General features: G+C 43.0%; 1 protein-coding gene across 2 annotated transcripts in view; it reads right to left on the reverse strand.

Moving 5' to 3' along the window:
- Window positions 1–25,876, reverse strand: part of LOC138293612 (membrane-spanning 4-domains subfamily A member 4A-like) — a 55,624-nt gene that overhangs the window by 11,299 nt on the left and 18,449 nt on the right. For both annotated transcript variants that reach the window (XM_069232885.1, XM_069232886.1), the window contains exons 4-6: window positions 22,092–22,148; window positions 12,627–12,803; window positions 11,233–11,361 (exon numbers count right to left, since the gene is read on the reverse strand). In XM_069232885.1, the coding sequence (XP_069088986.1) occupies window positions 11,233–11,361; window positions 12,627–12,803; window positions 22,092–22,148 (363 nt within the window). The remainder of the gene's footprint in view (window positions 1–11,232; window positions 11,362–12,626; window positions 12,804–22,091; window positions 22,149–25,876) is intronic.

The following is a 25,876-nucleotide window of genomic DNA, read 5'->3' on the forward strand; positions in this document are numbered from 1 at the left end:
ACACCACGCTCCCTGTCGCATGCCATCTGGCATCACACATATGATGAAAATAAGTTACTTACCTGTAACTGTAGTTCTCCAGTATTGGAATCTTTCATAGATTCACATGCTTGAATCATTCCCCGTCGTCGAGATGGGAGTCCCGGTACAATTTTCATAAGTAATGTTAAAACATATTGAAGAGAAAAAGGCCCTAGGCCTCTTCAATTTGATAGTCTATCAGAGTCATTTTGTGAAAAGGACCAAACTCGATCCTCCACCAATCAGGCGACAGCACCCTTCAGAACCTCCTGAGAGAAGCTCTAGCACCTCAGATTTTCCAAGCACAAGTGCTTATATTATGTTGAATATATGTACAAATAGAAAGAAAGAGGTGAAGTGAGCTTCTCCGGGGAGGTGGGTGGGTCGCATGTGAATCTATGAAAAATTCCAATACTGGAGAACTACAGTTACAGGTAAGTAACTTATTTTCTTACTCCAGTATTGGAACTTTCATAGATTCACATGCTTGAATCAGAGTAGAAAGCAATAACTATGCACATTGCAAAATGACAACATCTTTAATAAACAGGTTATCTTAAACCACAAACCCTTCTTATCATCATGTATAAATTGATGAAGTATATGAGTGTACTGACATATGTCTCTAAATATATATATATATATATATATATATATATATATATATATATATATATATATATACATTTATCTATATACACGTATAAATACATAAACATAAGTATCTCTTTATCTCTAATATATATAGAGATATTCCTGTGAAGATACATGATGAAATTTGAATAACAAACCAGTAATAAAACATGATAAGACACTAATGTAACCTGATCAATGTGTGACAACCCGCTTACTTATGGAATTATGATAGCGTTCTCTTATCTTTAGATACATTTCTTCTCTTTTTTTTTTTTTTTCCAATGTGCATACCTTTTCTAGGATGGAGGGATGTAGGAGAAATGGCTCACCTTCACCTGAAGAGATTCCTGAGAACCGCCTGGCCCACTGCTACCTCACCGTGCGAGAGGGACTCCAAGCAATAGTGCTTAGTGAAGGTATGACAGCTCTTCCATGTTGCTGCCCTACATATGTCTTGTAGTGGCACTCCGGCAAACAGTGCCGCTGACGATGAGACTTTTCTCGTCGAGTGAGCATGCACAGATGACTGCAAAGGTTTGCCCGCTGCCTGATGGCAGAAGCGAATAGCAGAGGCGATTCATCTAGAAATACTCTGCTTGGATAGCGGGTACCCCTTCCTAGGAGCGCTGTACGCCACAAATAGCTGATTAGAGCGCCAAAAAGCTTTTGTCCTGTCCAGATAAAATTGAACGCATCTTTTCACGTCTAGAGAGTGTAATGCTCTCTCCGCTGGAGTAGATGGATGAGGGAAAAAGGACTTGAAGACCAAAGGTTCGTTCATGTGAAAGTCTGACGGAACCTTTGGAATAAAATGCGGGTTAGTGCGCATTAGAAGTCTATCTTGTTTAAGCTGCAGGAATGGCTCTTGGATGGAGAGCGCTTGTACCTCACTGACCCGCCTAGCTGATATAAGAGCTATCAATAAGGCAACCTTCCACGACAAATATTTGAGGGAAGCACGGTGGATCGGTTCAAAAGGATGCTTCATCAGTTGTGCCAAAACAATGTTCAAATTCCACGAAGGAGGTGGAGGTCTGAAAGGAGGGTAAACCCTGAACAGCCCCTTCAGAAATCTCTTAATCAGCCGAGAAGAGAAAAGCAAGGGTGTGTCATCTGAACGTCTGTATGCAGCTATGGCTGCTACATGAACTTTAATGGACGAGTGTGCTAGGCCAGATCGAGCTAACTCTAAGAGATACGGCAACATCTCTTCTGGTGGTGAAAGAAGAGGGTCGATTTGACGCTGATGACACCAGGCACAGAATCTTTTCCATTTACACTGATACGCCTTGTTAGTGCTATCCGCTCTGGCCTGTGACAAAATATTCCTGCAGTCCTGCGGGATGTTCAAATGCGCAAATTCTCTGTGGTGAGGAGCCATGCTGCTAACCGTATTGACTGCGGATCGGGGTGTCGAACTTGGCCGTTGTTCATTGTTAGTAAATGAGGTAACGGCTCCAGCGGAATATGAGGTTTGACTGACAGAATGAGGAGCTCTGTGAACCAATGTTGGCGCAGCCAGTACGGGGCTATCAGTATGAGAGTGCACGGTTCTGTTTTCATCTTCGTGAGGACCCTTGGGATCAACGGAATGGGAGGAAAGGCGTAAGCAAAGATGTCTGACCAGACTATCGAAAACGCATTCCCCCAAGATCCCTTTTGGTGATGCCAACTTGCGAAGAACTGGCATTTGGCGTTGTCCTTCTTCGCAAACAGATCCACTGTTGGAGTTCCCCACTGGGAAAAAATCTGGGTTAGTACTGTCTGGTCTAGTTCCCACTCGTGACAGTCCGATTTCTGTCTGCTGAGTGCATCTGCTGCCTTGTTGTTTATTCCCGGCAAGTGCACCGCCGATAGTGTGACGCCTTGCTGCGAAGCCCAGTTCCAGATCGCTTGGGCTTCCCTGGAGAGGGTGAGAGATCTTGTACCTCCTTGTTTGTTGAGATAGTGCATCGTGGTGGTGCTGTCCGTTCTTATCACCACTCGCGATCCATAGGTTCTTGGGAGAAACGCTTGTAAGGCGAGGTGCACTGCCCTGAGTTCTAGCCAATTGATATGCCTTGATGCCAGATGAGTTGGCCATTTGCCACTTATTTTCAGGTCCTGCAATACTGCGCCCCAGCCTTCCAGTGAGGCATCTGTTGTTATGGTCCACGGGGCTGGCTGTTGCAGAAACGAGAGACCGATTGCGAGATGATGCTTTTGAGACCACCACTTGAGGGTTTTGATCATTATCGGAGTTATTTGTATCTGGTCTTCGAACGTTCCTGATACTTGAAGCCATTGACGGTTTAGCTGCTCCTGCAAGGGGCGCATCTTTAGCCGACACAGAGGGATCAGAGGTATGCATGAAGACATCATGCCCAATAGTGATTTGAAGAGACGGACTGTAACCTTTCGTCTTTTGTGTATGAAACTCCCTAGGGTTAGTAACCTTTGTTGTCTCTCTAACGTGGGACATGCAATGCCGGATTCCGTGTTCAGTTTTGCTCCCAGAAAAGTAATACTGCGTACTGGTAGAGGGTTGGACTTCTCCCAGTTGATCGTGAATCCGAGATTGGTCAGTAAGGAAACGCACTTTCTTGTTGACTTGTGTGCTCCTGTGTAAGTCTTTGCCTTTATTAACCAGTCGTCTAAGTATGGAAAGACCTGGTGCTTTCTTCTCCTGAGAAAGGCTGCCACTGGTGCTAGGCATTTGGTAAATATTCTTGGGGCTGATTTGAGCCCAAAGGGAAGGACGCGATATTGATAATGGCTTCCGGCTACGGTAAATCTCAAATACTTTCTGTGGGCAGGGTGGATTGGTATGTGGAAGTATGTGTCCTTGAGGTCTAGCAATGACATAAAATCTCCTTGATTGAGACGCAGAAGGACGTCTTGCAGGCTTATCATTCGAAACGATTGCTTCTTTAGGTATACATTTAGTTGCCTTAAATCGAGGATCGGTCTCCAATATTTCCACTTTTTTCGAATGATGAAGAACCTGGAATAAAATCCTGTTCCTCGTTGATCCCGAGGCACCTTCTCTATAGCTCCCTTGAGAAGGAGCTTGTAGACCTCTTCTTTGAGTTGTTGAGGATATCTTGAAGGAGTCCTGCGGGGAGGGTTGGAGGGAGGTTTCTGGACAAATTCTAAAGTATGGCCCCGTTCCACTAATTGTAGGACCCGCTTGTCTGACGTAATGGTCTGCCATTGACTGAGAAATAAGGAAATTCTTCCGCCCAGGGTGACAGGAGGAAGACTGGGCGTAGCCAGCGCCTCGAAAACATCAGGTTCTACAAGCTGAATCCTTAGCGGGGCGGGTTGAGCGTCCACGGCCTGCCGGTCTATTATAGGCTGGTTGAGTCGGTTGTCTTTGGGAGTAGTATGGCCGATATTGTTGTGAAGATGATGGATAGGAAGAGTATCTCTGTTGTTGATATCCCCCTCTGTAAGAGGGCTGGCCGCGCCCCCTAGGACGAAAGGACGATTTTTGATATTGCAGGGTCCCTAATGACCTTGACGTATCCGTGTCCGTTTTAATTGACTGTAGGGCGTCATCCACATGTTTCCCAAATAACGCTTGGCCATCAAAGGGTAAGTCTAGGATTTTATTCTGGACGAAATGAGGTGCCTTTGGGCCAGCCCTGTCTTCTTAATACAGCCGCACCTGCAAGCTGTCTGAAAGCAGTGCTCGCTATATCCATTGCACAGTCTATAAGCTCTGCAGATGTGCGTTGACCCTCTTGTACAGTCTTATTTGCCTCTGATTTTACGTCTTCCGGCAGTTGATTAATGAAAGGTGCAATATCCGCCCAAAGCTGTCTGTCGTATCGAGACAAAATAGCCAAGGAGTTGGCAGCTCTAAGCACTAGGCTGGCCATAGAAGAGAATCTTTTTCCTATGTTATCCAGCCTTCTACCCTCCTTATCTGGGGGTGCGGAAATCGGAGCAGAAGGATTTTTTTATCTTCTTTGAGCCGCTTGAGCTACTACGGAATCTGGAGGAGGATGGCCTGTCAAGCATGTTGGGGCATCATCAGGAGCTTTGTATTTCTTATCCAGACGTGGCAAAACTGCTGTGACTGTTGCCGGATTAGTCATGACTTTAAGGCCTTCTTCCCACAAGTAGTTCACCATCGGGATAGAGCGCACAGACTTCTGGAAGGTCTCTTTAAAATCATAAAGAAAACAATCTGTTTGCTTCGTAGGTAGCGGTAATGCAAAACGCTAGGCTGCCCTCTCTAAGAGATTGTGAAAACCTCCAATGTCTTCAGGTGGGGACTCCACCTTCGAATGAGAAGGAGAAGATGGAGCAGGAATAATATACTCGTCCCACTCTGAATGAGTATCTATGAGCTCTCCTTCTTCTTGATCTCCTTCTGAAATGTCAGTGTCTTGGGGAATTGTCATGTCTGGGTGGCCACATCTGTGAGATGCAAAGACGTTGGTCTTTGATGTGGAGTAGAAGGACCAGAAATGGGCGATGGAGGAGGCTGTTCTCCTTCTGGAGGAAACCTTCTGTTGTAATCCACCAACATGGCTCTAAGGCCAGTAAGCAGGTCGGAAGGGATATACGTTCCCTGTTGATACTGCTGATGCTCCAAGGAAGCCTGGGGATCATAAGCTTCCTCATATTCCTCCTCTTCCTGGTATTTTACATTCAATTCAGAGGGACTGTGGGCTGTTCCAAAAGGCCCATCTTCATCTGAATCTTCATCTCCCTCCAAAAGATGTACTGGTACCAGGGAGGATACCTTACTAGGTGAAGTGTGGGTTGGAGTTCATTTTTCTGTTCTTTTTTTATATTTTTCCCTCGTCGACGACGTGTAAATTAACTTTGTCGTAGACGGTGGCGTCGACGCTGGGCGCACCGTTATTTTAATAGCAGCAAGCTTCGCCGACGAGTCTACCGTCGACGAAGTCGTGGACGACGGTAAAGCGGACACTGACATCAGCGCCGTCAACGATGACGAGGTGTAGACGGTCGTCGACGCTGATGTCGTCGTTGTAGTTCTCGTCGACTGTGGTGTACTCATCGACGATGTCGCCGACGGAGCCGTGGACGATGGAAAGCTTAAAGTAGCTGTTGTCGTCGGCAATGCGCCTACCGACGGTGCCGTCGACGGGGAATCCGTCGACAATGCCTTTTTTCCAGCTACAGAAGATGGCTTTTAGAAGGGCACAGATGGTGGAACAGATGAGGATTTCCTGTGCCTCTCAGAACTGAAAGAATGTTTTTTCCCCTCTTTACTTGAGAGTCTAGTTGGGGAAGAAGATGGGCTGCGACCCTTATAAGACCCTGAAGCAGTCTTTTTGAGGGCTTTCCTTGAGGTTTGTGAGGGAGATCTAGAGCGTGATCTTGCCCTTTTAGTTGATCTCTTGGAAGTGGATGATTCCTCACTCTCAGAATCAGAAACTGGATCCTTCCTATGTTTCAGTTTCTGCAGCCATATTAATAATCTGCCTTCTCTATCCTTTAAGGTTTTAGAAGAAAAAGTACGGCAAATCTTACAGTCCTTGGCTGAATGATCTGGATAGAGGCAGTAAATGCAATCTTGATGAGGATCTTCAGAATGAAGTCTTTTCTTCCCACAAGTCTTGCAGTCTCTAAAGAGACTTTTCTTTTCCTTGCCAGACATAGTTGAAAAATAGCTGAGAAATCAAAATAATTGAGTTTCTCTGAGAGAAAAAGAGCTGAATAAAGGTGTGAAAACAGAGCAGAGCTCTGAGGAGACTCCCTAGCACGACTTGCAGTAGAAAATCTGAGGTGCTAGAGCTTCTCTCAGGAGGTTCTGAAGGGTGCTGTCGCCTGATTGGTGGAGGATCGAGTTTGGTCCTTTTCACAAAATGACTCTGATAGACTATCAAATTGAAGAGGCCTAGGGCCTTTTTCTCTTCAATATGTTTTAACATTACTTATGAAAATTGTACCGGGACTCCCATCTCGACGATGGGGAATGATTCAAGCATGTGAATCTATGAAAGTTCCAATACTGGAGTAACCCATCATCCCCATCACACATGATGAGGTATCATACATCAGAGGTGAATCATCACCCATCGCACAGATCAAGCATCACACATGATACCTGACAGTCCGTATCATACTTGATCAGATCAGGCATCGTAGATCAGGCACCTGACTTTCTCCATGCCATGTGGTAGGGCATTATACATCAGATACCCTACATTGTGCATCACACATGATGAGGAGAGGCACCAATCGTCAGACACATGGTCCTACATCATACATCAGACACCCGATCTACCACATCACATGATCAGGCATCATACATTAAACCCCTGATATGCCCCATTCAACAAGGGCCTGAAGAAGACAGAAGGTAGCTTTGGTGCACAGAGACAGAGCCAAACAATGATGAGAAGCCAGGATGCTGTCGGAAGTGGGGAACCTGAAGACTACATATGGTTATCTACGCGTGATGAAATATTCATCAGAATTTAGGTATCATTCATTGACAATCAATTTACTTTTATGGTGACTATGGTCACCTATTTTTGAATGCTATCAAATCTGTGAAGCTATTTGTAACTTCAGCGTCATATTATATCATGGTCGTGTGCCCCTTCATACGCTTTCATGTATGTTCCAGCTTTCCATACTTTCCGCCTACAAAAGTACCTTTAAGGTCAACTCATCTTTCTACACTAATATTTTGGTCCCTAACGCTCGCCTTGTGACCTTTTAGCTATTCAACCCAACACCTCAACACCTATAAAGTTATAATCCCTGATCATCAATAAATTGACAATATGTCCTCTAGACTAACTGCAATATACCATGTCAGCATGCTCCTGCTAGCCTCCTTACTATATGTAAATAAACATCTTCTTTTTACCAATCCTCCCAGCCAACAACCTTCATGATATTTCAGTTGTTCATGCTGTGCTTGAGCTGTCCTTCTCGCTTCCTCCCAGTGACCTCATCCTCACACCTGGCTCCTCCACCTTAAGACCTCACAACCGGGCCTTGAAAGCACCAAAGTGCCTTAACTCCCTGCTCTAGGGCAGAGGTTCCTAACCTGTGGCCTGGGGACACACAGGCGCTTATTCATGGGGTCTGCGACTGCATAGAAAATTAAATATTATTAACTGATTAATAAAGTGTATATAAATAAAAAAGCAAAATTGAAAATTAAATTTTTGAAACGGTCTGTAAATGGGAAGGGATTTGCAATTGAAGGCAAAACATCAAATTGATATATTGATTTGTGGGAGTCGTGCAAGTGCATCAAACAAAACGTAGCATTGACGATGGGTGGCCTGAACTGAATTTAGAAAAGATGTAACCTTCCCATTAAAATGTATATTTGTTATATTTGCTATATTTGTTTTTGAATGAAGCAAGATATTTCATTGCTTGTGTATTTGTTTGACGAATGCTTGTTCCTGTGAATTTTGTGTATTATTTTGTGGTTCAAATCATTGAAATTGCTAAGGCCGGATTCCCCGGATTCCAGGAGTGACTCAGTGGAAGTCCCTGGATTCTAGCAATTACTTTTTGGGGGGTTCCCAGAATCCAGTAATAATTAAGTAGGGGTCCTCAAAAGTTAAATGGTGAATAACTACTACTTCAAGGTATCAGCCTTAACTTAGACCACAAAGCAATGTTTTTTATCTTCCCTCAGACCGCCAACTCCTACATTGTTGTGGTATCTGTAGGCTTACAAGCCTTACAACAAAGAACTGAGGCCCAGATTTAAGAAAAGTGGCGCTACGTTATATGTAGGAGCACTTTTCTTGGGGCCCCTTGGGCCCCTCTGCCGCAACCATGTGTGTGCTGTATTTAATATATGGTGCACCAGGGCGCAGGGTAGGTGCAATAGCATCAACGTTTTTGATGCTGTTGATGTACTGTGCAGGATTCGCACCAAAACGTTGGCACTAATCCTGCAGAGTACATAGAGACCCATTGAAAACAATGCTGTGCCCCCTTTTAACGCCTGTTCTGTGCAGGCGTTAAAAATAGCCGCTAAAAATGACGCAGTGAAATCTTTGAGATTCCACTGCTCCATTGTTTATGTCCCCCTAACGGGGGAATGCCCCCCTTGCATACACTATGCCTGGCCCAGGCATAATGTGGCACACGGGGTTACATAGTGGTGCAATACATGCATTACGCCAGTTTGTAAATATGGTGCTACGAATATTGCCTCGTCGGGCCACATTAGCTTCATAAAAAATATGATAATGTGGCGCTAGGAGGGGCTAGGCCCTTTTAAATCTGTGCCTGAGTGTCCTATCTGGTCACATTTTTATTTAGCTTTGCAGCAGTCGTTGGAGAGTTGGTTCCAAAGAACACACAGAACAAGAACAGTGAATTACTTCCCAAAGTGCTCTACATACACACAACAAAGGACATACATTCCCATAAAACCTGGGCTACGAAGGGTCATGATTACACTGAACTTTTAAATTATATTCAGGTCCATCTCACTGACTCTTCAACCAAAGAAATACAAACTGTGACAACAAGGACCCTGGGCTAAACTGTTAAAAGGGAACACAGATGGAAGCGACCTCTCATAACATGAAGCACAGGAAAAGCCAAAGTAATGACGCTGTCTAAGAAAAGTGAACATCCGGCATTGGTTCAGAATAAGAGGGTCTCTGTGAAGACCCAGACTGCTACAATTCCATAGCAAAGACCTGTACATTCACATCAGCTTCATTCATTATCCAAATGACCAACTTTCCTTATCAGGCCTTCACAATTTGGATATACTCAAGCAGATGCCCACTCCCAGCAACTCCTGCACTACTCTGCACTCCTTCTGGTTAGGCTTATGCAAAAGGCACCATTAGTGCTGTGGAATGCCACATGGATGAGCTGGGAATCACAGAGACAACATCATCATTCTGGCTATCATCACAATCCAACTTTCACTTGAAACTGACTGGTGTGAAGTGAATGAGTGTCCATCGATTAGCAAGTATTAGATAAATGAGCAAATATTTGAGTCTGCGGATACAAACATCAGATGAACAAGCAAATGTTTGTGACTCTGGGAACAAGCATCAGGCAAATGAGCATATATGTGTGCCTGCAGGTAGGCTACAGGAGGTCATTACAATGGGAACCGACTGACTGCATGTTCAGGGGTATGGGACTGGATAAAGATGTACTGACTCTGAACAAACGAGAGAGATGACTCAGCCAACGACACAGAAGAGAGAGGTAAAGCAAATCAGCCAATCATTTGAGGTGAAGGAGTAGCATGACTTCATCACCAGGGACAAAGTTGAAGAGAAGTTTAATAATATAAAAATGGAAGGATGCTTTGAGCCTGGAGAAGTAGTAAGAGACAAAGACATAAAACAGAGGCGAAAATTAGTGCGGTTACACAGCGTGAAGAAACAGAAAGTGCTTGAGGAGGCGGTAAAAAGAGTACAAAGAAATGTAGCGTGGTTCTCACTCCAAAGAACATGGGCAAGGTTCAACTAATAAGATATTAAAGCAAACAGAACACAATGGAACTGAAAAAATAAAGTGCTAAAGAAGAGAAGAACAGTGAACAAAGATGGAAGGAAGAGGAAATGGAATGCATTATTAAGGTGATGAAGGGGCTAGGGGAGGACAGGTGGGATTATGACAGGTGGGATTATGACAGGTGGGATTATTACAGGTGAGATTATTACAGGTGAGATTCTGACAGGTGTGATTATTACAGGTGGGATTATGAGATTCAAGAGTGATAGTTAATTTAGACTCTGAAATGCCATGCATCTGTAGAGAGGGACATGTTTGGGTGAGGTAACCCAGGAACAGTGTGTGGAAATGAAGGCTGGGCAAAAAAGAAAGAAAGAAAGAATAGAACGATAGAAAGATAGAAAGACAGAAAGGCCTTAAAAATGACGCCAAAAATAATGCGATGAAATCCTGTAGATTTCATTGTGCCATTTTTGTGGGCCTCCTTACGCCGGAACGCCCCCTTTGCGTACACTATGCATAGTGAATACACAATGTGGTGCAAAGGGTTTCAAGGTGGCGCTATACATGCATTGTGTCACTTTGTAAATATGGAGCGGGGAAGAGGCCACCTTAGCATTAAAAAAATTATGCAAAGGCGGTGCTAAAGTGGCGCAAGGGGCTCTCGAATCTGCCCCCAAATGAGGCGGGAGAAAAGAATGAGATGGGACAGAAGCCCAAGGAAGAGAGAATGATAATAATTGTGGCAAAAGTACATAAAAGGAATGACAGACAATCATAGCAAGGAGAACTAAAGGTGTGGGTGAGAGCAACAAAAAAGCAAGAATGGGAGTAAATTATACAAGAAGAAATAAGGGCATGGTAGACAAGATCAAAAGGCATAATGACAGTAACAGGAACCAGAGAAAATGAAGGCATTGTAGAGAAGTTAAAGATGTGGGAAAATAAGGTTGTGGGAGAGCGGCTTATGTTCAAGAGAGGAAAGATTCAGTAAGTCAAAGGGTATAGAGATTGGTGAAAAAGGGAAAAGAAGACTTCAGCAGACTGATAAAAGCAATACAACAATAGACAAATAATAGAAGATGGAAGATTTAAAGCGGGAAGGCGCAAGCTACAGAAACACCATGCACAATCTTTGTTTACCTGAGTTACTTTGGGGGCACCACAGCATTGGCATACAGCCTTGCAAGCAAAAATGGAGGTTGATAATGTGATCCAGAGCTCCAGCAGACTGAGCATCAGAGCCAAGGCGTCAATGCCTCGCTGCTGCGCCTGAAACAGAAACCAAACATAGTAGTGGCAATATTTAACTTACAAGTACATTGTGGGGAAGAGGTGCTGGGAGCTACCACAGGAGAGGCACTGTGCAAATACTGCATCCACAGATACCTAGTGTCTTCAAATATTTTGACCATGTAGTCTTAAGAGGCATCAGAATGTGGGGTTTCTCGCGAAGAGGAATAGGCCACAAAAACACGATGGGGGAGAACTAATGGATTACTTATTGCTATAAAGGCTACTTCACTATAAGTGTAACATTCAACGTGAGACAGTCCGAAGGCAAGGTATGCACTATAAATGACCTCAATACAATTTATATTAATGACTGGTAATCTGATATTTCAATACTGTGGATGCATAAGATTGGTGATGAATCCCCCACTTTGCATTTTCTATTAAGAGGGGCCAGCAACAATTTTCAGAAAAGGAGTAATTTACTTTCTTCTACTCACAAGAGGCAGGTGGCTAACATAAGCCCCCTTTCCCACCAATGAGGCACGCAATAGGCTGCTGCTGATTGGATGATACTCTGGAAGCAGTTATAGGCCCCTCAAAGGGTGTCTGAAAGATATTTATGGATATGCAGATTTTCTATTGGGTGTGAGGTGGTCCATTTCAGGGACAATCATTGTGGGGGGTCACACAGAATGTACGGATCAGGTTTGAACGTTTGCAGGCAGGCTACCCGTGTCAGGCTCCTGGACTTGTCTTGGGTATTCACTATGGTTTTGTACGGATACTCACGTGGTGTAAGTTCCCTCAAATTACTGCAGGGTCATTATAACAGGACTTAGGTGCAGGACAAACATCTGCCCTATTATATCCCACACAACCCTTAGTAATTCCAGGTTCCACTGTGATGAGTACACAATGGTGACCACTGGGACCACTCATGACCCTCAGCCAAAATACATGGCAAGCTCTGGCTGAACTTGATTAGACATTGGTCAGTCACATGCCCCTTGGGTTTGAGGGACTCTACTGCAGATGCACCTCATAGAGCAAAAGGTTAAGTTACCTATGAATTCCCCAAGACACCATCTCTCCTGAGCACATTGTTCTAAATCTTGTTTCCACGTCAGTCACTATTTTAGAAAAACAAATTACTTATTGGAAATGCCACTGAAGTTCAGACTGAGATACATTTTCTAAGGAGGGTGAGGAAGAAGGGCAGTTATGTTGCTGGTTGGGGAGGCCCCATGGTCTTGGGCTACACCTCCACATGGGGGAAGTTCCGCAGAGGAGTCAACACTTACCACCAAGCCGGCCTGGTAGCTGAGGCAAGACTGGCCATCGTTTCCAGGGATGGAGATATAACAAGCAGAAGAATCCGATAGGTTGAAAGATACAAAAACGATATCAATGGAAATGATGATTATCGCCGGGAGAGTAATGATGGTGCTGACAATGTTCATAGCCATACTTCCACGCACCTGAAAACAAACACATTTCTTGGAATTAACAAATGCATTCAGTGATACATATGGCAATGCTTTGGTGAGAAAATGGAACTGGCGTTATGAGACCAAAAACCTGTGAATCAGGATCTTCAGAATATTTCCTGCTTTGGTAAAGATTGTGAAGTAATAAACAGAACTTGGCTATGGCAACAAGGTGGTGGCTTTCGGATTGTTGAGCTGAGGTCACTCCTTGCTAAAACTAATTCTAGTTCTAGAAAAGATGTCAGGTCAGCTACTGATCTCTCAAGTGGAAGTCACTACCTGGCAGCAATACCCCAACTGTAACACCTACGTGAGTTCTAGCTTTCTGATCTCTGAGCAGTGAGTCATGACTTGTGAGCCATAGCTTTAGCTCTGGTGGGAAGTGAATGCCCTCTTTCTCATCGTTGAGCTGGGTGTCATTACCTAGCAGCAGTATTGCTAGCTCTGGGACAGTCGTGAGCTCTGGCTTCCTTATCTCTCTGCTGAGATGCATTACCTAGCAGCAGTATCGCTAGCTCTGGGACAGTTGTGACGTCTAGCTTCTTTATCTCTCTGCTGAGATGCATTACCTAGCAGCAGTAGCTCTAGCTCTGGGACAGTTGTGACCTCTGGCTTCCTCATCTCTCTGCTGAGATGCATTACCTAGCAGCTTTATCTCTTGCACTGGGACAGAGGTAAGCTCTAGCCTTCTTATCTCAAAGCTGGGAGTCATTATCTGGTAGCAGTGTCACTGGCTTTGGGATATAGACGAGCTCTAGCGTTCTGATCTCTAAACTGGAAGTCACTTGTTGGCATAAGTAACTCTAGCTCTGGGGTGTTTCCACAAAATATCGGAGAAAAAATATTGTGTGGACAAAATATTGTGTCAAGAATATCGAGGACTAAAATATTTTGAAGGTACACCTCAATGGGTAAGCAAACTTTATCTATACTTAACTCCATATATATGTACCTTGACAATATAAATATATCTATCTGTAATCTATACTTACCTCATTGCACTTACCTTTTCCAAATTTTGGTCCTCAATATTTTTGACACAATATTCTATCCACACAGTACTTGTTTCCTTGATACCTGTAGCATCCTCCCCAGCCCAGGAGCATGTAGAATGAATGCGCCACACATTGACCTCTGGATTGTACGTCTTTATTCCTCAGCATACAGTCTTGCTCTGCCCTCCGATTATGTCATAACGATTAATAACTACACCTTAACACCTCCCAGCATATCACGTAATTCTTCGGTTGAGTCCACCCAGAACTGCAAGGGTCCTAGCAAACACAGTTTCCCAACACTACATCTCTCCTTTTGTTAATTGAAAAGTACAAACAACAGCCACATCATATTTCTTCAATAAGTTGTTGAAGCACTCGCACTAGTTGGCCAGATCGAGTGGTATGAGAAAGTTGAGATGTGCTCTTATGGACACCAATGTCACAGGTTCTGATGTTTGATCCATTGTTTTTTTTTTGCTCACCATGTCATTCTACTTTGGACCCAGGCATATGCAAATCAGTCTTGACCCTGCTCCCATCTTAAGCCAGCCCGAACTGCCAGGCCAGGTCCTCCCTGGACCGGAAAAAAGCATCCTGGTACTGGTTTCGGTATCTGTGACCGGGGTGAGTGTTTGAAAAGGTTCAGCACCACAGCCATCATTTTGTTGTGTTGCTGTGTTTGCCCTAAGTTGCCATGGTATGCCCAGACTTGGGTCCCTTGCTCGTTGTGCCACTAGATTCAAGCCAGCCTGGCTGATGAGGGGTGATATCCCGAAACGGGTCCCAGGATGCTTGTTTGCAGTCCCGGGAGGACCTGGCCTGGCAGTTCCGGCTGGACTGTTCCCAAGGGGGGCAGAGTGAAGACTGATATGGCTGGGTCCAAACTTGGGTGGCATGGTGAGCAAAAGAACATAGGATTTAACCCTGGTCCGTGACTGGGAGTGAGTGTTTGAAAAGCTTCAGCACTCCGTCCATCATTCTGTTGTGTTGCCAAATACTAGCATGTCATCACTGTAATTAAAAGCACGCATGACAAAATGAATGATTCAATGTGAGAGGGCGTAGTTTAAATATTTCATATAATAGATGTGAAATGCTTACATAAATACCTAACAATGCTGCATATAAAAACGATCATAAAATATTATTTGCTTAAATGTATTCTCAACATAATTATAAGTGTAAAGTTACTACTGTGCACATAAACTAATGTCAACTGTAAGAAAGAATTGCTTGCATTATGATTAATTGAATATGTTAACACCTACGAAGATTGCATTAGAACCCATAGGCCTTAAATTAGCGTGAGTTGAAGTTTTAGCCGTGTAGCTCTCATATTAAAGCATATTTTTCTGTTTTCCAGTGTGCTGACTCGTAAAAGGCCATGACCCAGCATGTGTTCTTTTCCTTTGTTTTATGTTGCAAGATATGCCCTATTCCCATCCGCATGCTAGCTGTCTTAGTATAAGTTTTATACGTTTTGCAACAATTGTAGAAACATTCAAGGACAATTAACCATTGAAAAGAGAACTTTTGACCTGAAGAAACGTGCCAAGGAGATGACATCCTCCGGATGTGCCACCTACGAAGACGTCAATTATAAAGACCAATCAAAGCGTTATAAATTATCGTGGGGTGACAATTTGGATTACCTAATGTATAATTTGAAAGGCTAAAGATAGTGGGGTATAGCGATTATCCAATAGAATTTTGGGGGAATGTATTGTGAAAAAGGGATATAAACTCATGACACAGAAAGATCGTTGGAATTAGGTAGGGAAGGATGTCGATTTGCATCCAGAAACTCTGTCACTCTGTTTGGTGATTTGAGACTTAAACAAAATCATCCTCATCCATAGACTGCCCCTTTACACTTTTCCTCTTTATGAGGGAAGTGTCCCCTGTCCTTAGATGAAATAGACTGTCGGCGTCCTAACTTATGTCCTGAAGACGAAGACTGCTCCTGTATGCTGACTTATTCCGAGGAGGGTAATTATGACAATGCTATTGTAATTTGTCTGTTTGCTTTTCCTTTCTAGGTACCAACTGCTGTATTTTTGGATAGAGACCTTAGTCAGATGTTTTCCAAATTTGTGTTCAAAGTTATTTTGCATGAAGTCCAACATGCTGATGCTAATTAGTGGTTAGACTAGGTGATCACTTTGACTGACGCAAAACAGACGTGACTGACATTGTGCTATGCTGAACTGAGACGCATATGATACTCTATGCCCTCTGATCTATGCATATCTTATGTTGGTGCTCTTATGTTTATGATCTTTGCATTATTGAAGTCTTATTATAGCTGTCGTGTTGTGACATTGCTCTTATGCTTCTTCGTTTTGGGATTGACACTTCTATTATTGGATTGTAATCAATAGGGAATAAAATTCATAAAACTCCAATAAAGGTGCGGTTATTCATGGCTGAAAGGTCATGGTTGCGCTGACCGTTTAATAAATGTCTTTATCCAAAGTAAAGTATGTTGTGGTGATATATGTTGATAACGTCATTGATATATTGCTTGACATATTGATCAGTTATCTCGTCCTGCGGTGTCTCTCCACTGGGTCAAAAGATTCATCGGCCTAAAACGAGTCCCAATGTGTATAAAATTGACATAAAGGGGCACGTTAACAAATGTATAACATCCTGAACTATTTCTGCAGCTGATGACACTCCAAAACTTAACCTTTTATATCTAAACAAGCTAACATGAGTCAATAAAGTAGTGATGTACCTGCAGTTCTCTCCCAACTCGAGTTGATGGTATCCCTCGTTTAGGTCAAGACTTTGACCGCGTTCAGTTGTATAATCATGTCCACTATGTGTGGCCCGGGATGCCTTTTTCTCTCAATTGCTTTGTTGGCTTGGTGCATATCAACACAGATGCGCACTACACCTCCACTGTCCTTTTAAGGCACCACCACTATGGACGGAACCCATGGCATAGGACTAGAGGAGCGCTCCACAATGTCATAGTTCAACAGTGTTTCTAGTTCTTTTTCAACAGCTTCTTGCAAATGGAAAGTGACTCTATGCTGCCGCTGAGCAATAGGGCAAATATCCTCATTGATGTGAAGTCGCACTTTCATCATCTTCAGCCTGCCCAGTTCATGAAACAACAATGGAAACTGACTTACAACTTCAGACTGAGTAGGGGATTGTAATTGAGAGATATCAGTCCCACATCAGCAGCGGTGGCAAAACTGAGTAGAAATGCACTGGATGAGGCTCCTTGAAGAAAGTAAATTGGTGCTTGCACTGATACCGCTTTATGTCACATTGTCGGTATGAATGACCTTTGACTTGGAAAATGGCATGGAAGCAGCCCACACGTATACTTTTGTGTTTGAATGATTGAGGTGGTGTGGCACAGTATAACGACTGTTGAACTTTTCAACTGCATGATGTTACTTGACGCACCAGTCGATGATAAAGGTTATGGGAAAACTGTTAACCTTTATTGTAGTCTTGGGATAGCATCCAAAAGAGTTCAGTTGTTTTGTGAGGTGGTTCGCCTTTGTCCTTTGGTCTTCCTTACAGACAGCCAAGCCTACATGTGCCCATCGTTCTTTGGTCGATGCCATCATTGCACATCCATCCTCTTCACTGGTGCTTGACAATGGCATCGAACAGCCTTTGAAGGATGAACTGGATGTCGATCAACTTTGTCTGGTTTTTACTTGTCGTGCCTTGCTGGCAGCTTCTAGTAAAGACCTTGGTCCCGTGGTCCTAAGTGCTTATTTATGCATTTAATGTATCCAAAATAAGCACTTGATTTTGTAGGGTCACCAGTTGTACACTTGGAAATATTGTTCACTTGTCCAGTTTTTTTGTTGCCAGCCTTCTTTTCTTCCTGATGGGAATCTATTGTACAATGCCAGGCTTGGTTATTTACTAATATCTTGGTGTGTAATACGTAGACCTTGTGCTACTAGAAAATGCTCCATCAACCAACTAAATCATATAAGGCAATTGCCATGGCAATGCCGCAACAGAATTGTAAGAACAGCTTCATCGTCCTTAACTCAAACACTTACACCGACTTTAACATTTTCTACACTCTAACATACTCATATTTATTCTAAGCATAATCTTACCTTTTATCCTTGGGAAACCTGTTTTCACCAGTAAGGATTTTATTTAGAGTTCAGTGGTGTTTTATTTATTTACTTATACATTCTTATATGGCGTCTAACTGCACAGATAACTGTGAGAAGATAAACTTCAACTTTCATAGCATGTTAATTATCTACCATCATGGAAGAACATTCTTGAATATGATAGTTGTATGACATGTCCAAGGTTGGTCTTGCATTTATGGACAGGAAGAATCATGGCATACATGAATGAGATTTTCTTTTGTGGTTGGGCCATCTTAAAGGAGCCATTTCAATATTGTATTATGCATTTTTAAATGTTTTTAAAATATTTTTAGAATTAGATACTACGTTTCTGGGGCACGACGATCTATTGGAAAGAACAAGGCGATCACAGTGTTTGTTACATATTATTCTATTCACAGGGGAAGGCTATGATTATAAAGTGTGTATATAGTGGTAGAGGTAGCTTCCCTGCCCCTCTTCACCCGCTTAGCATTTTGTGATGAAAGTAAGGTCGGCAGTCTAGTTCAAAAGACAAGCTCAATGGGTCAGTGTGTTAAACAGATGAGCTGTGTATTCACACAGCAGACTGACTCGTGGCCTGTGCCTATGTGGCCATTTGGTTTACTCAAAAAAATCCCTACTGTAGTTGCAAATGGGCTGTATAAAGAATATGGCACGAGAAACCTTCATAACCAGTGAAGAGGTTGATACTCAAGAATCAACCATAGTCAATGTCAGGAAATCTATTGCCAGCGCTGTAAGGTTCTTCCCTCAGCAAAAGCGATTCCCCTTTTCTCTGTACCCACAGTGGTTGCAGCGGCGTCCTCACTCCCGGTGGCTCTTGCGGAGGCTGTTCCTAGAACTAGCCTCCTCAGGTTTAATTGCCACTTAAGATGGTGGCCGCTACTATTTGTGGGGTCAGCGCTCTAGTGTTTCTACCTTGGTCCCGTGCTGTAGCTTCCATCCAGCTGTTCCTTTCAGGGAGCCATGCACTTCCACTGTCATCTTGAGGAGAATGAGCAGTGTTCCTGTGACGCTTGGCTTCATTGAGAATTCTTTCAGTTTTGAGTAGTTAATCCCTCTTTCTTGGTACGGTGTGCACACCAGGGATTTTTTCCCTTTTGGAGAAGCTGAATTTTTTCCTTCTTCCAGCAACTGGTTATAGGCTTTCTGAGGAGAATTCGTTCTGGCTCAGTTGAACTTCAAGCAAATGCAGTAAGGAATCCTTCCGTATAATTTCCAGACTTGCAAATATACACTATATATATATATATATATATATATATATGGCAGACTCACCAGTCTTAACAGACAAACCTCAGAACTCAGACTTAGAGACTGTGATAGAGAAATACAAACTTTGAGAAGGAGGTTTCTATTTCTGTAAAAGACAATAGTAAATTGTACATTTGAAAACTTTTGGACTGTTCTTCAGAGAACCTTGGATTTATCCTCTGACTTCAGGAGAAAAGAAGATTCTGAGATAACATTGTTCTTTTAGAGAGAGAGAGGCACGCATCTGTTGGAGGGAGTTGGGTAAAAGGCATCTGCTCCTGTAGAAGTTTGTTTCAATTGGTAATCTTCTGCCAGTCAGAGGGAAGAGTTATATATTAAATGTAGGCACCAAGGTGGGGTGTTTGATATGGTAGCCAAATGCATGTTGTTGAGTGTGCTTTCTGTTACACTCCAGGTCAAAAATAGCATTGCTAATGAGAGGGAGAAAATACATATATTGGTGATTAATGAATCATGATTTAAGGATTATTCTGGTCCGGATGTCACCATGGTAGTCCCTGGGTTGTATAGGATGCTCACACAGAATAGAGAGGATAGACTGGGAGGTGGGCTAGTGATAATCCACAGCTCAAATGGCAGAATGAATGAGGTCCCACTCACTTACGTTAAATGGACAACCGATAGTGGTGCTGGTGTTTGTAGAAGCAACTGTGATACAGTTCACTGAGTTGTGGCAATAAAATTCAGGGTGTCTCAATACATCAGTTGTTTACTTTTACTCTACTAATTCATTTAGGTTTCTATTACCTGGAGATGCTACACAAGGTACTAACTTTGCTACCAAAGAGTACTACAAAAACAGTGAATTATGTTAGACTATTGATGTGAATCGACTATTTTTATGTGTTATTTCTTGGACTGCACCATCTCAGAAGAAGTCACCAGCTTCCAGACCAAGAACGGATTATTTTCAAAACACTGTGGGGGTCATTCTGACCCTGGCGGTCATTGACCGCCAGGGCCAACGACCGCGGAAGCACCGCCAACAGGCTGGCGGTGCTTCTGGGGGCATTCTGACCGCGGTGGTAAAGCCGCGGTCAGAAACGGGAAACCGGCAGTGTTCCGCCGGTTTCCCGCTGCCCCAGGGAATCCTCCACGGCGGCGCTGCAGGCAGCGCCGCCGTGGGGATTCCGACCCCCTTACCGCCATCCTGTTCCTGGCGGTTTTCACCGCCAGGAACAGGATGGCGGTAACGGGTGTCGTGGGGCCACTGGGGGCACCTGCAGTGCCCATGCCAATGGCATGAGCACTGCAGGGGCCCCCTAACAGGGCCCCACATAGATTTTCAGTGTCTGCCTAGCAGACACTGAAAATCGCGACGGGTGCCACTGCACCCGTCGCACACCAGCAACTCCGCCGGCTCCATTCGGAGCCGGCTTCCTTGTTGCTGGTGCTTTCCCACTGGGCTGGCGGGCGGCCTTTTGGCGGTCGTCCGCCAGCCCAGCGGGAAAGTCTGAATGACCGCCGCGGTCTTTTGACTGCGGTACGGTCTTCTGGCGGTTCCCGTTTGGCTGCCGGCGCCCGCCGCCAGCCAAACTTAGAATCACCCCCTGTGTGCGTGTCACAGAACGTATAATAAAATTGATCCATTGCTCATGCACCGCAGACTGAAATAACATGTCCTGACTGAAGAAACATGTCCCAATTTGTGAGCTTCAATCTAGAAACAGAAGTCTAATGACAGTACACAGATTCGGGTACACACAATTAGGTGATAAGACTTGCTCCATACTAGTGCTTCACTTATGGAACACCCTGCCAGGATGTCTGAGGAGAAAAGAACATTTTGAGAAGTTTTGATGAAACCAAAAAGCCTGGCCTTTCTCTAACTAAAATTGCAAACTGTTCCTCTGGAAGAGGTGCTTATGAATTCAAGCACCAGGTCACCCATTCACTGTTAACAAATAGATGTGACTGTTACCATCCTAAATGGCTAAGATATTATGGCTAAAAGATTGAAAAGGGATTACAAAATACATTGGGGAACTGATTATCCTCATATAAATATATTCTCAGTAGTATTTAGTTCAACTGGAGTTCAAACAAGAAGGATTTCCATTTTTCTTCTAAAAGGAAGAAAAGACAGAGAGATTGGCTCAGTCAGAGGTTTGTTGCCTTGTGCTAAATCCTTTTGTCTTTAAAGTAAAGTCTGTGTGCCCCTCAACATTTTTGTAGCTACTGAGTCTCTTGACCTTACAATTTCTGTAGTAAACACTAAACACTGAGTAGAATCGAGTATCAGAATTTTCTTCTCAATGCGGATGGTAGAGGAAATTCAGCCTGCGGATTCTTTGTTATATCCAGAGTTTCCTCTTAACTTAACCCTACTTCTTATAGCATTTACGTGAACAAAAAACCTGAACCAAAGCCTAAAACTAACCATTCCCCTCACCCTACACCTAACCATAAACCTGAGCCCACCTCTTACCCTAGCATATACTCTTACCTAAAACCTAACCCCGTCTAATGCTAAGCATTAACTTCACACTAAGTCCGTCTAAACATAAGTCTAAACCCACCTCTTACTCTAGCATAAACTCTTACCTAAAACCTAATCCCGTCTAGTGCTAAGCACTGGCCTCACACTAAGCCTGTCTAACCATAAGCATAAACCCACCTCTTACTCTAGCATATACTCCTACCTAAAACCTAACCTCGTCTAATGCTAAGCATTGACCTCACACTAAGCTCGTCTAAGCATAAGCCTAAACCCACCTCTTACTCTAGCATATACCCTTACCTAAAACCTAATCCTGTCTAATGCTATAATCTCTATTGTCAGAACAGAAACAAAACTTGTTGCCAGACCATTTACATTCAATCAAACAAAGTTCTCCAGACAGAAGAATTTAGCTTTTTGTCAACACCAAACTTACCAGCCCCGTAGTTCCTTTCTTCTCAGCTGCCACCGACAATGCCCCGGAAATAATGTACTGTGAATCAAACAAAAGTCAATTAGATCCATCCATCCATTCATCCATCCATCCATCCATTCTTTATTTTAGATATTTACAGAGTGGAGACGTTACACCAGACACACTGGAGAACTTTGCAGAAAACAGAAAGAGAAAAAAACTATAATTATCAAGTAGGAAAGGTTGTACGTCATAAAACTGAGTTCTTCATTCAGCATACAAAAATATTATTAAATATACTTTAAATCTCATATCATCATCTGTGTTAGGTAAAATTACAACAGATCTCTTGGGAGCCACATTTATTCCTTTGTCTTTGAAGTTTCAGACATGCTTGTGTAATATTGTATAAAGAACTGGGTAGTGTAATCCTCAACATTTTTATTCAATAGTTGCAATCAAATCATACATTTGCTGTGCAGACAAAGTCCTTTGTATATTTTTTCTTTATGGCATGTGAGGAATATTATGCATATTATGATTTTGGCAGTCATCCAAATGTTTTAGTTGCATCAGTCAATGTAAATCCTTGACCTAATTACAAATTACTTAGGTAGTTAGGCCCTCTTGTGCTAAACTTTATCCGTTACTAGGACAATGGCACTGACTGTAATATAACGCTAGTACCAATATAGCCTTAGAGCCCGCCAAAGCGGGCTATACCGACCATTCCAGCGTTAAAGGCCTGAGCCGAGGGCCTTTAACAAGGGAGCTGTTCTTTAATTGCTGATAAGCCCAGCTACAAAGGGCTATAAGGCTATTAGAACATTCTGCCACTACAATGCAGAATGTTCTAATAAATAAAACAAAGTCCTCACAGAGCCCAAGGGGATTAGAATCCCCTCGGGCTCTGTGAGGCCTTTGTTCACAGATGTTGCTGTAAACAAAGAAGATTGGAATGTTGACGCTCTGGGCTATTACCAGCCATTATAAGCCCAGAGCACTCCATTGTCTCCAATGGAGCTCGCAACATTCCAATCTTCTAAAGTTATTTGCACTCTTCATAAAGTGGGTTATATTGTGAAATGCTCTATAACCCTCATCACCTCCCTCTTAGAAAAAGTTCTACCACTATATGGTCGATGGAAGTATAAAGAGGTAGGAATTAACTCCACATGTACCTATCTTTATTCTGTACACCTGTATATACTTAACGTGTCAATATAGTGTTATTCAATATTCCAGACACAATATTTTTGTAGGTCAATATAAAAAATAAACTGCTGCAGTGGTTGAACCAAATCTTACATATTATGCACATTATAATTTTGGCAGTCATCCAAATGTTTTTAGTTGCATCAGTCAATGTAAATCCTGGGCCTTGTTCCATAAATATACCATGTGAAATTATAAATTACTTAGGTGCTAAACTTCATCCCTTACTGGGATAATGGCACTGACTGTAATATAACCCTAGTACCAATATGGCCTTAAGCCAGAATAAGGCAAGATATATTTAACTTATAAGAGGCCCAACATCAAGAGAAGAAGGGTAGGTGGAGAACTGTACAGTGCATTTTAAGAACACAATAATAGCTTTTTAATATTTTCGGGAAGGAGTTTAGGGAAGGAACAGCGAAAGCTTGATTAAGCATTTTTTTTTTGTAGAATGAATCTACAAGATAAGCTTTTATAGCCTTAGAGCCCGCCATAGCAGGCTATACTGGCCATTAAAGGCCTGCGGCGAGGGCCTTTAACAAGGGAGCGGGACTTTAATGGCCAGTATAGCCCAGCTACGAAGGGCTAGAAGGCTATTAGAACATTCTGCCACTAGAGGGCAAACGGTTCTAATAAATTAAACAAAGTCCTCACAAAGCCTAAGGGGATTAAAATTCCCTCGGGCTCCTTGAGGCCTTTGTTCACAGCTGTTGTTGTGAGCAAAGAACATTGGAATGTTGATGCTCCGGGCTTTTACTGGCCATTATAAGTCCAGAGCACTCCATTGGCTCTAATGGAGTCCCCAACATTCCAATGTTCTAATATTTCTCTTTGTCAGGAGAAAGTAAACTTTCGAGATTCGACTGCTCAGAAGTCAAGGATGGCCAAAGTAAAGTGTTTTTGATGTTATTCACCCATTTTGGACACACATCAAGCTTCAGCTCCAACAAAAACTGCCTAAGGAAGGACAGATTTGATTGGTCCCAATGATTACCTGGAAAAGGCCATACAACTGCATTTCACACCTTCAATATATGATAAACCAGAGTCACCATGGTAAAGAAGTGGGATTTACCGATTGATATTTGGAGATGTGGCTCGTAGAAGCAGATTTCTTTGACATAATTAATATATGCTTGCATTCAACAATGAAAATCTAGAACTTCTCTCAAACTTGTTCAGCCAGAAGATCCTTGTCTTTCAAGAAACAAATTTATTTTTTTGGCACATGCCAATGCTCATTTGCTCACAGGCTGAGCTCTCCTCCTGCCTGATGTTGGCAAACTTGCTCTGAACTGTGAATTTTTGTGATGGTAGATTAATTGTTGTTGCTGATGATACATTATCCCATTAGTGGGGTTTGACCTGTGAAGTGGCAGATGGCTGCAATTACTGATTGTGGTGAGGGAGCTTTGAAGGACAACTGACGATGATTGTCAAGTGGTTGTTACATCTCAGGTGGAAGCTGATGATAGCAATTTAACGGAGTTGCATAACATCAGATCAGATTTAATCACTAACAGTTCCAAGTGGACTGTCTTTTCCTGCAGCATGCTAGGTGGTGAATGAGAGAATGTTTATAGGACTTTAATGAGTTTTATCTTCCCCCTTATCTGCCCTTCCTTCCTAACTTTATTCTTGACTTCATTCCCTTATCCCTGCCTTCAAGCCTTTCCTCATGGCTTCCTTTGTAACTTATGTCCCAGGTAGGTACCATGGGTCTCCAGGTTAAATACTGTGCTTTCTGCCAGGGGATGACTTACTGTGCCATGTATGAGGTGAACATATGTTACACAAATGCCACATTCTATAAGATTATTAATGCCTTTGTATTTTAACTTGTACCCCCTATGCCCCTCGTTCAGCAAGTGTGGTTCTATGGTGAAGGCCAAAGCCAATCACAATTGATGGAGGACATGAAAGTGCAGGAACACTATATCAGACATGTGCATGTCCTCTAGGCAGGACTACAGAAGTTTTTGGGTGCCAAAGTTGTGTCACTCTCAAGAATGTCATATTAGGTTTTTTTAAATAACATTTAAAAAAAGGGATCAAGTGGGATTGAAACCCATGACATAACCAACACAAACCCATGGATTTATGCACCCACCTTTAATCAGAGGTTTATTTAGCTCCCCTTCAGGCCTCTGCCCTGTGAATGGAGGCTGCTTACATTTTCAAAAATGTCAATGCTTAGACTATGATAATTCAAGCTTGCAGAATCCTTAGGTACCTCAAAAAGTTCTGACATATGGTACCACACTCCATGAGGAGGATAGTGACTCAGGACCTAATAAACTAACTATTAGATTATGGAACTTCCTGCAATTAGGGAGCCGGAAATATGTGAAAAGGAACTCCAAGTTGTCGAGAAGGCAGCAGCTAGAATTCTTCATAAAATTCTGAAGCGCCAAACAGCCAGACCTGCCCTACTAGCCCCTCACTGGCTTCCAGTTCAGAAGAGAATTCTATATAAGGCTCTTTGCATCGCTCATCGGGCCATCCATGGGAAAGGCCCGCTCATTATCCGGAATCTGTTGGCCTTCTTCGTCCCAGGGAGGACTCTTTGCTCTAGCAATCAGCAGCTC

The sequence above is a fragment of the Pleurodeles waltl genome, chromosome 4_2, assembly GCF_031143425.1.
Source record: "Pleurodeles waltl isolate 20211129_DDA chromosome 4_2, aPleWal1.hap1.20221129, whole genome shotgun sequence".
NCBI lineage: Eukaryota > Metazoa > Chordata > Amphibia > Caudata > Salamandridae > Pleurodeles > Pleurodeles waltl.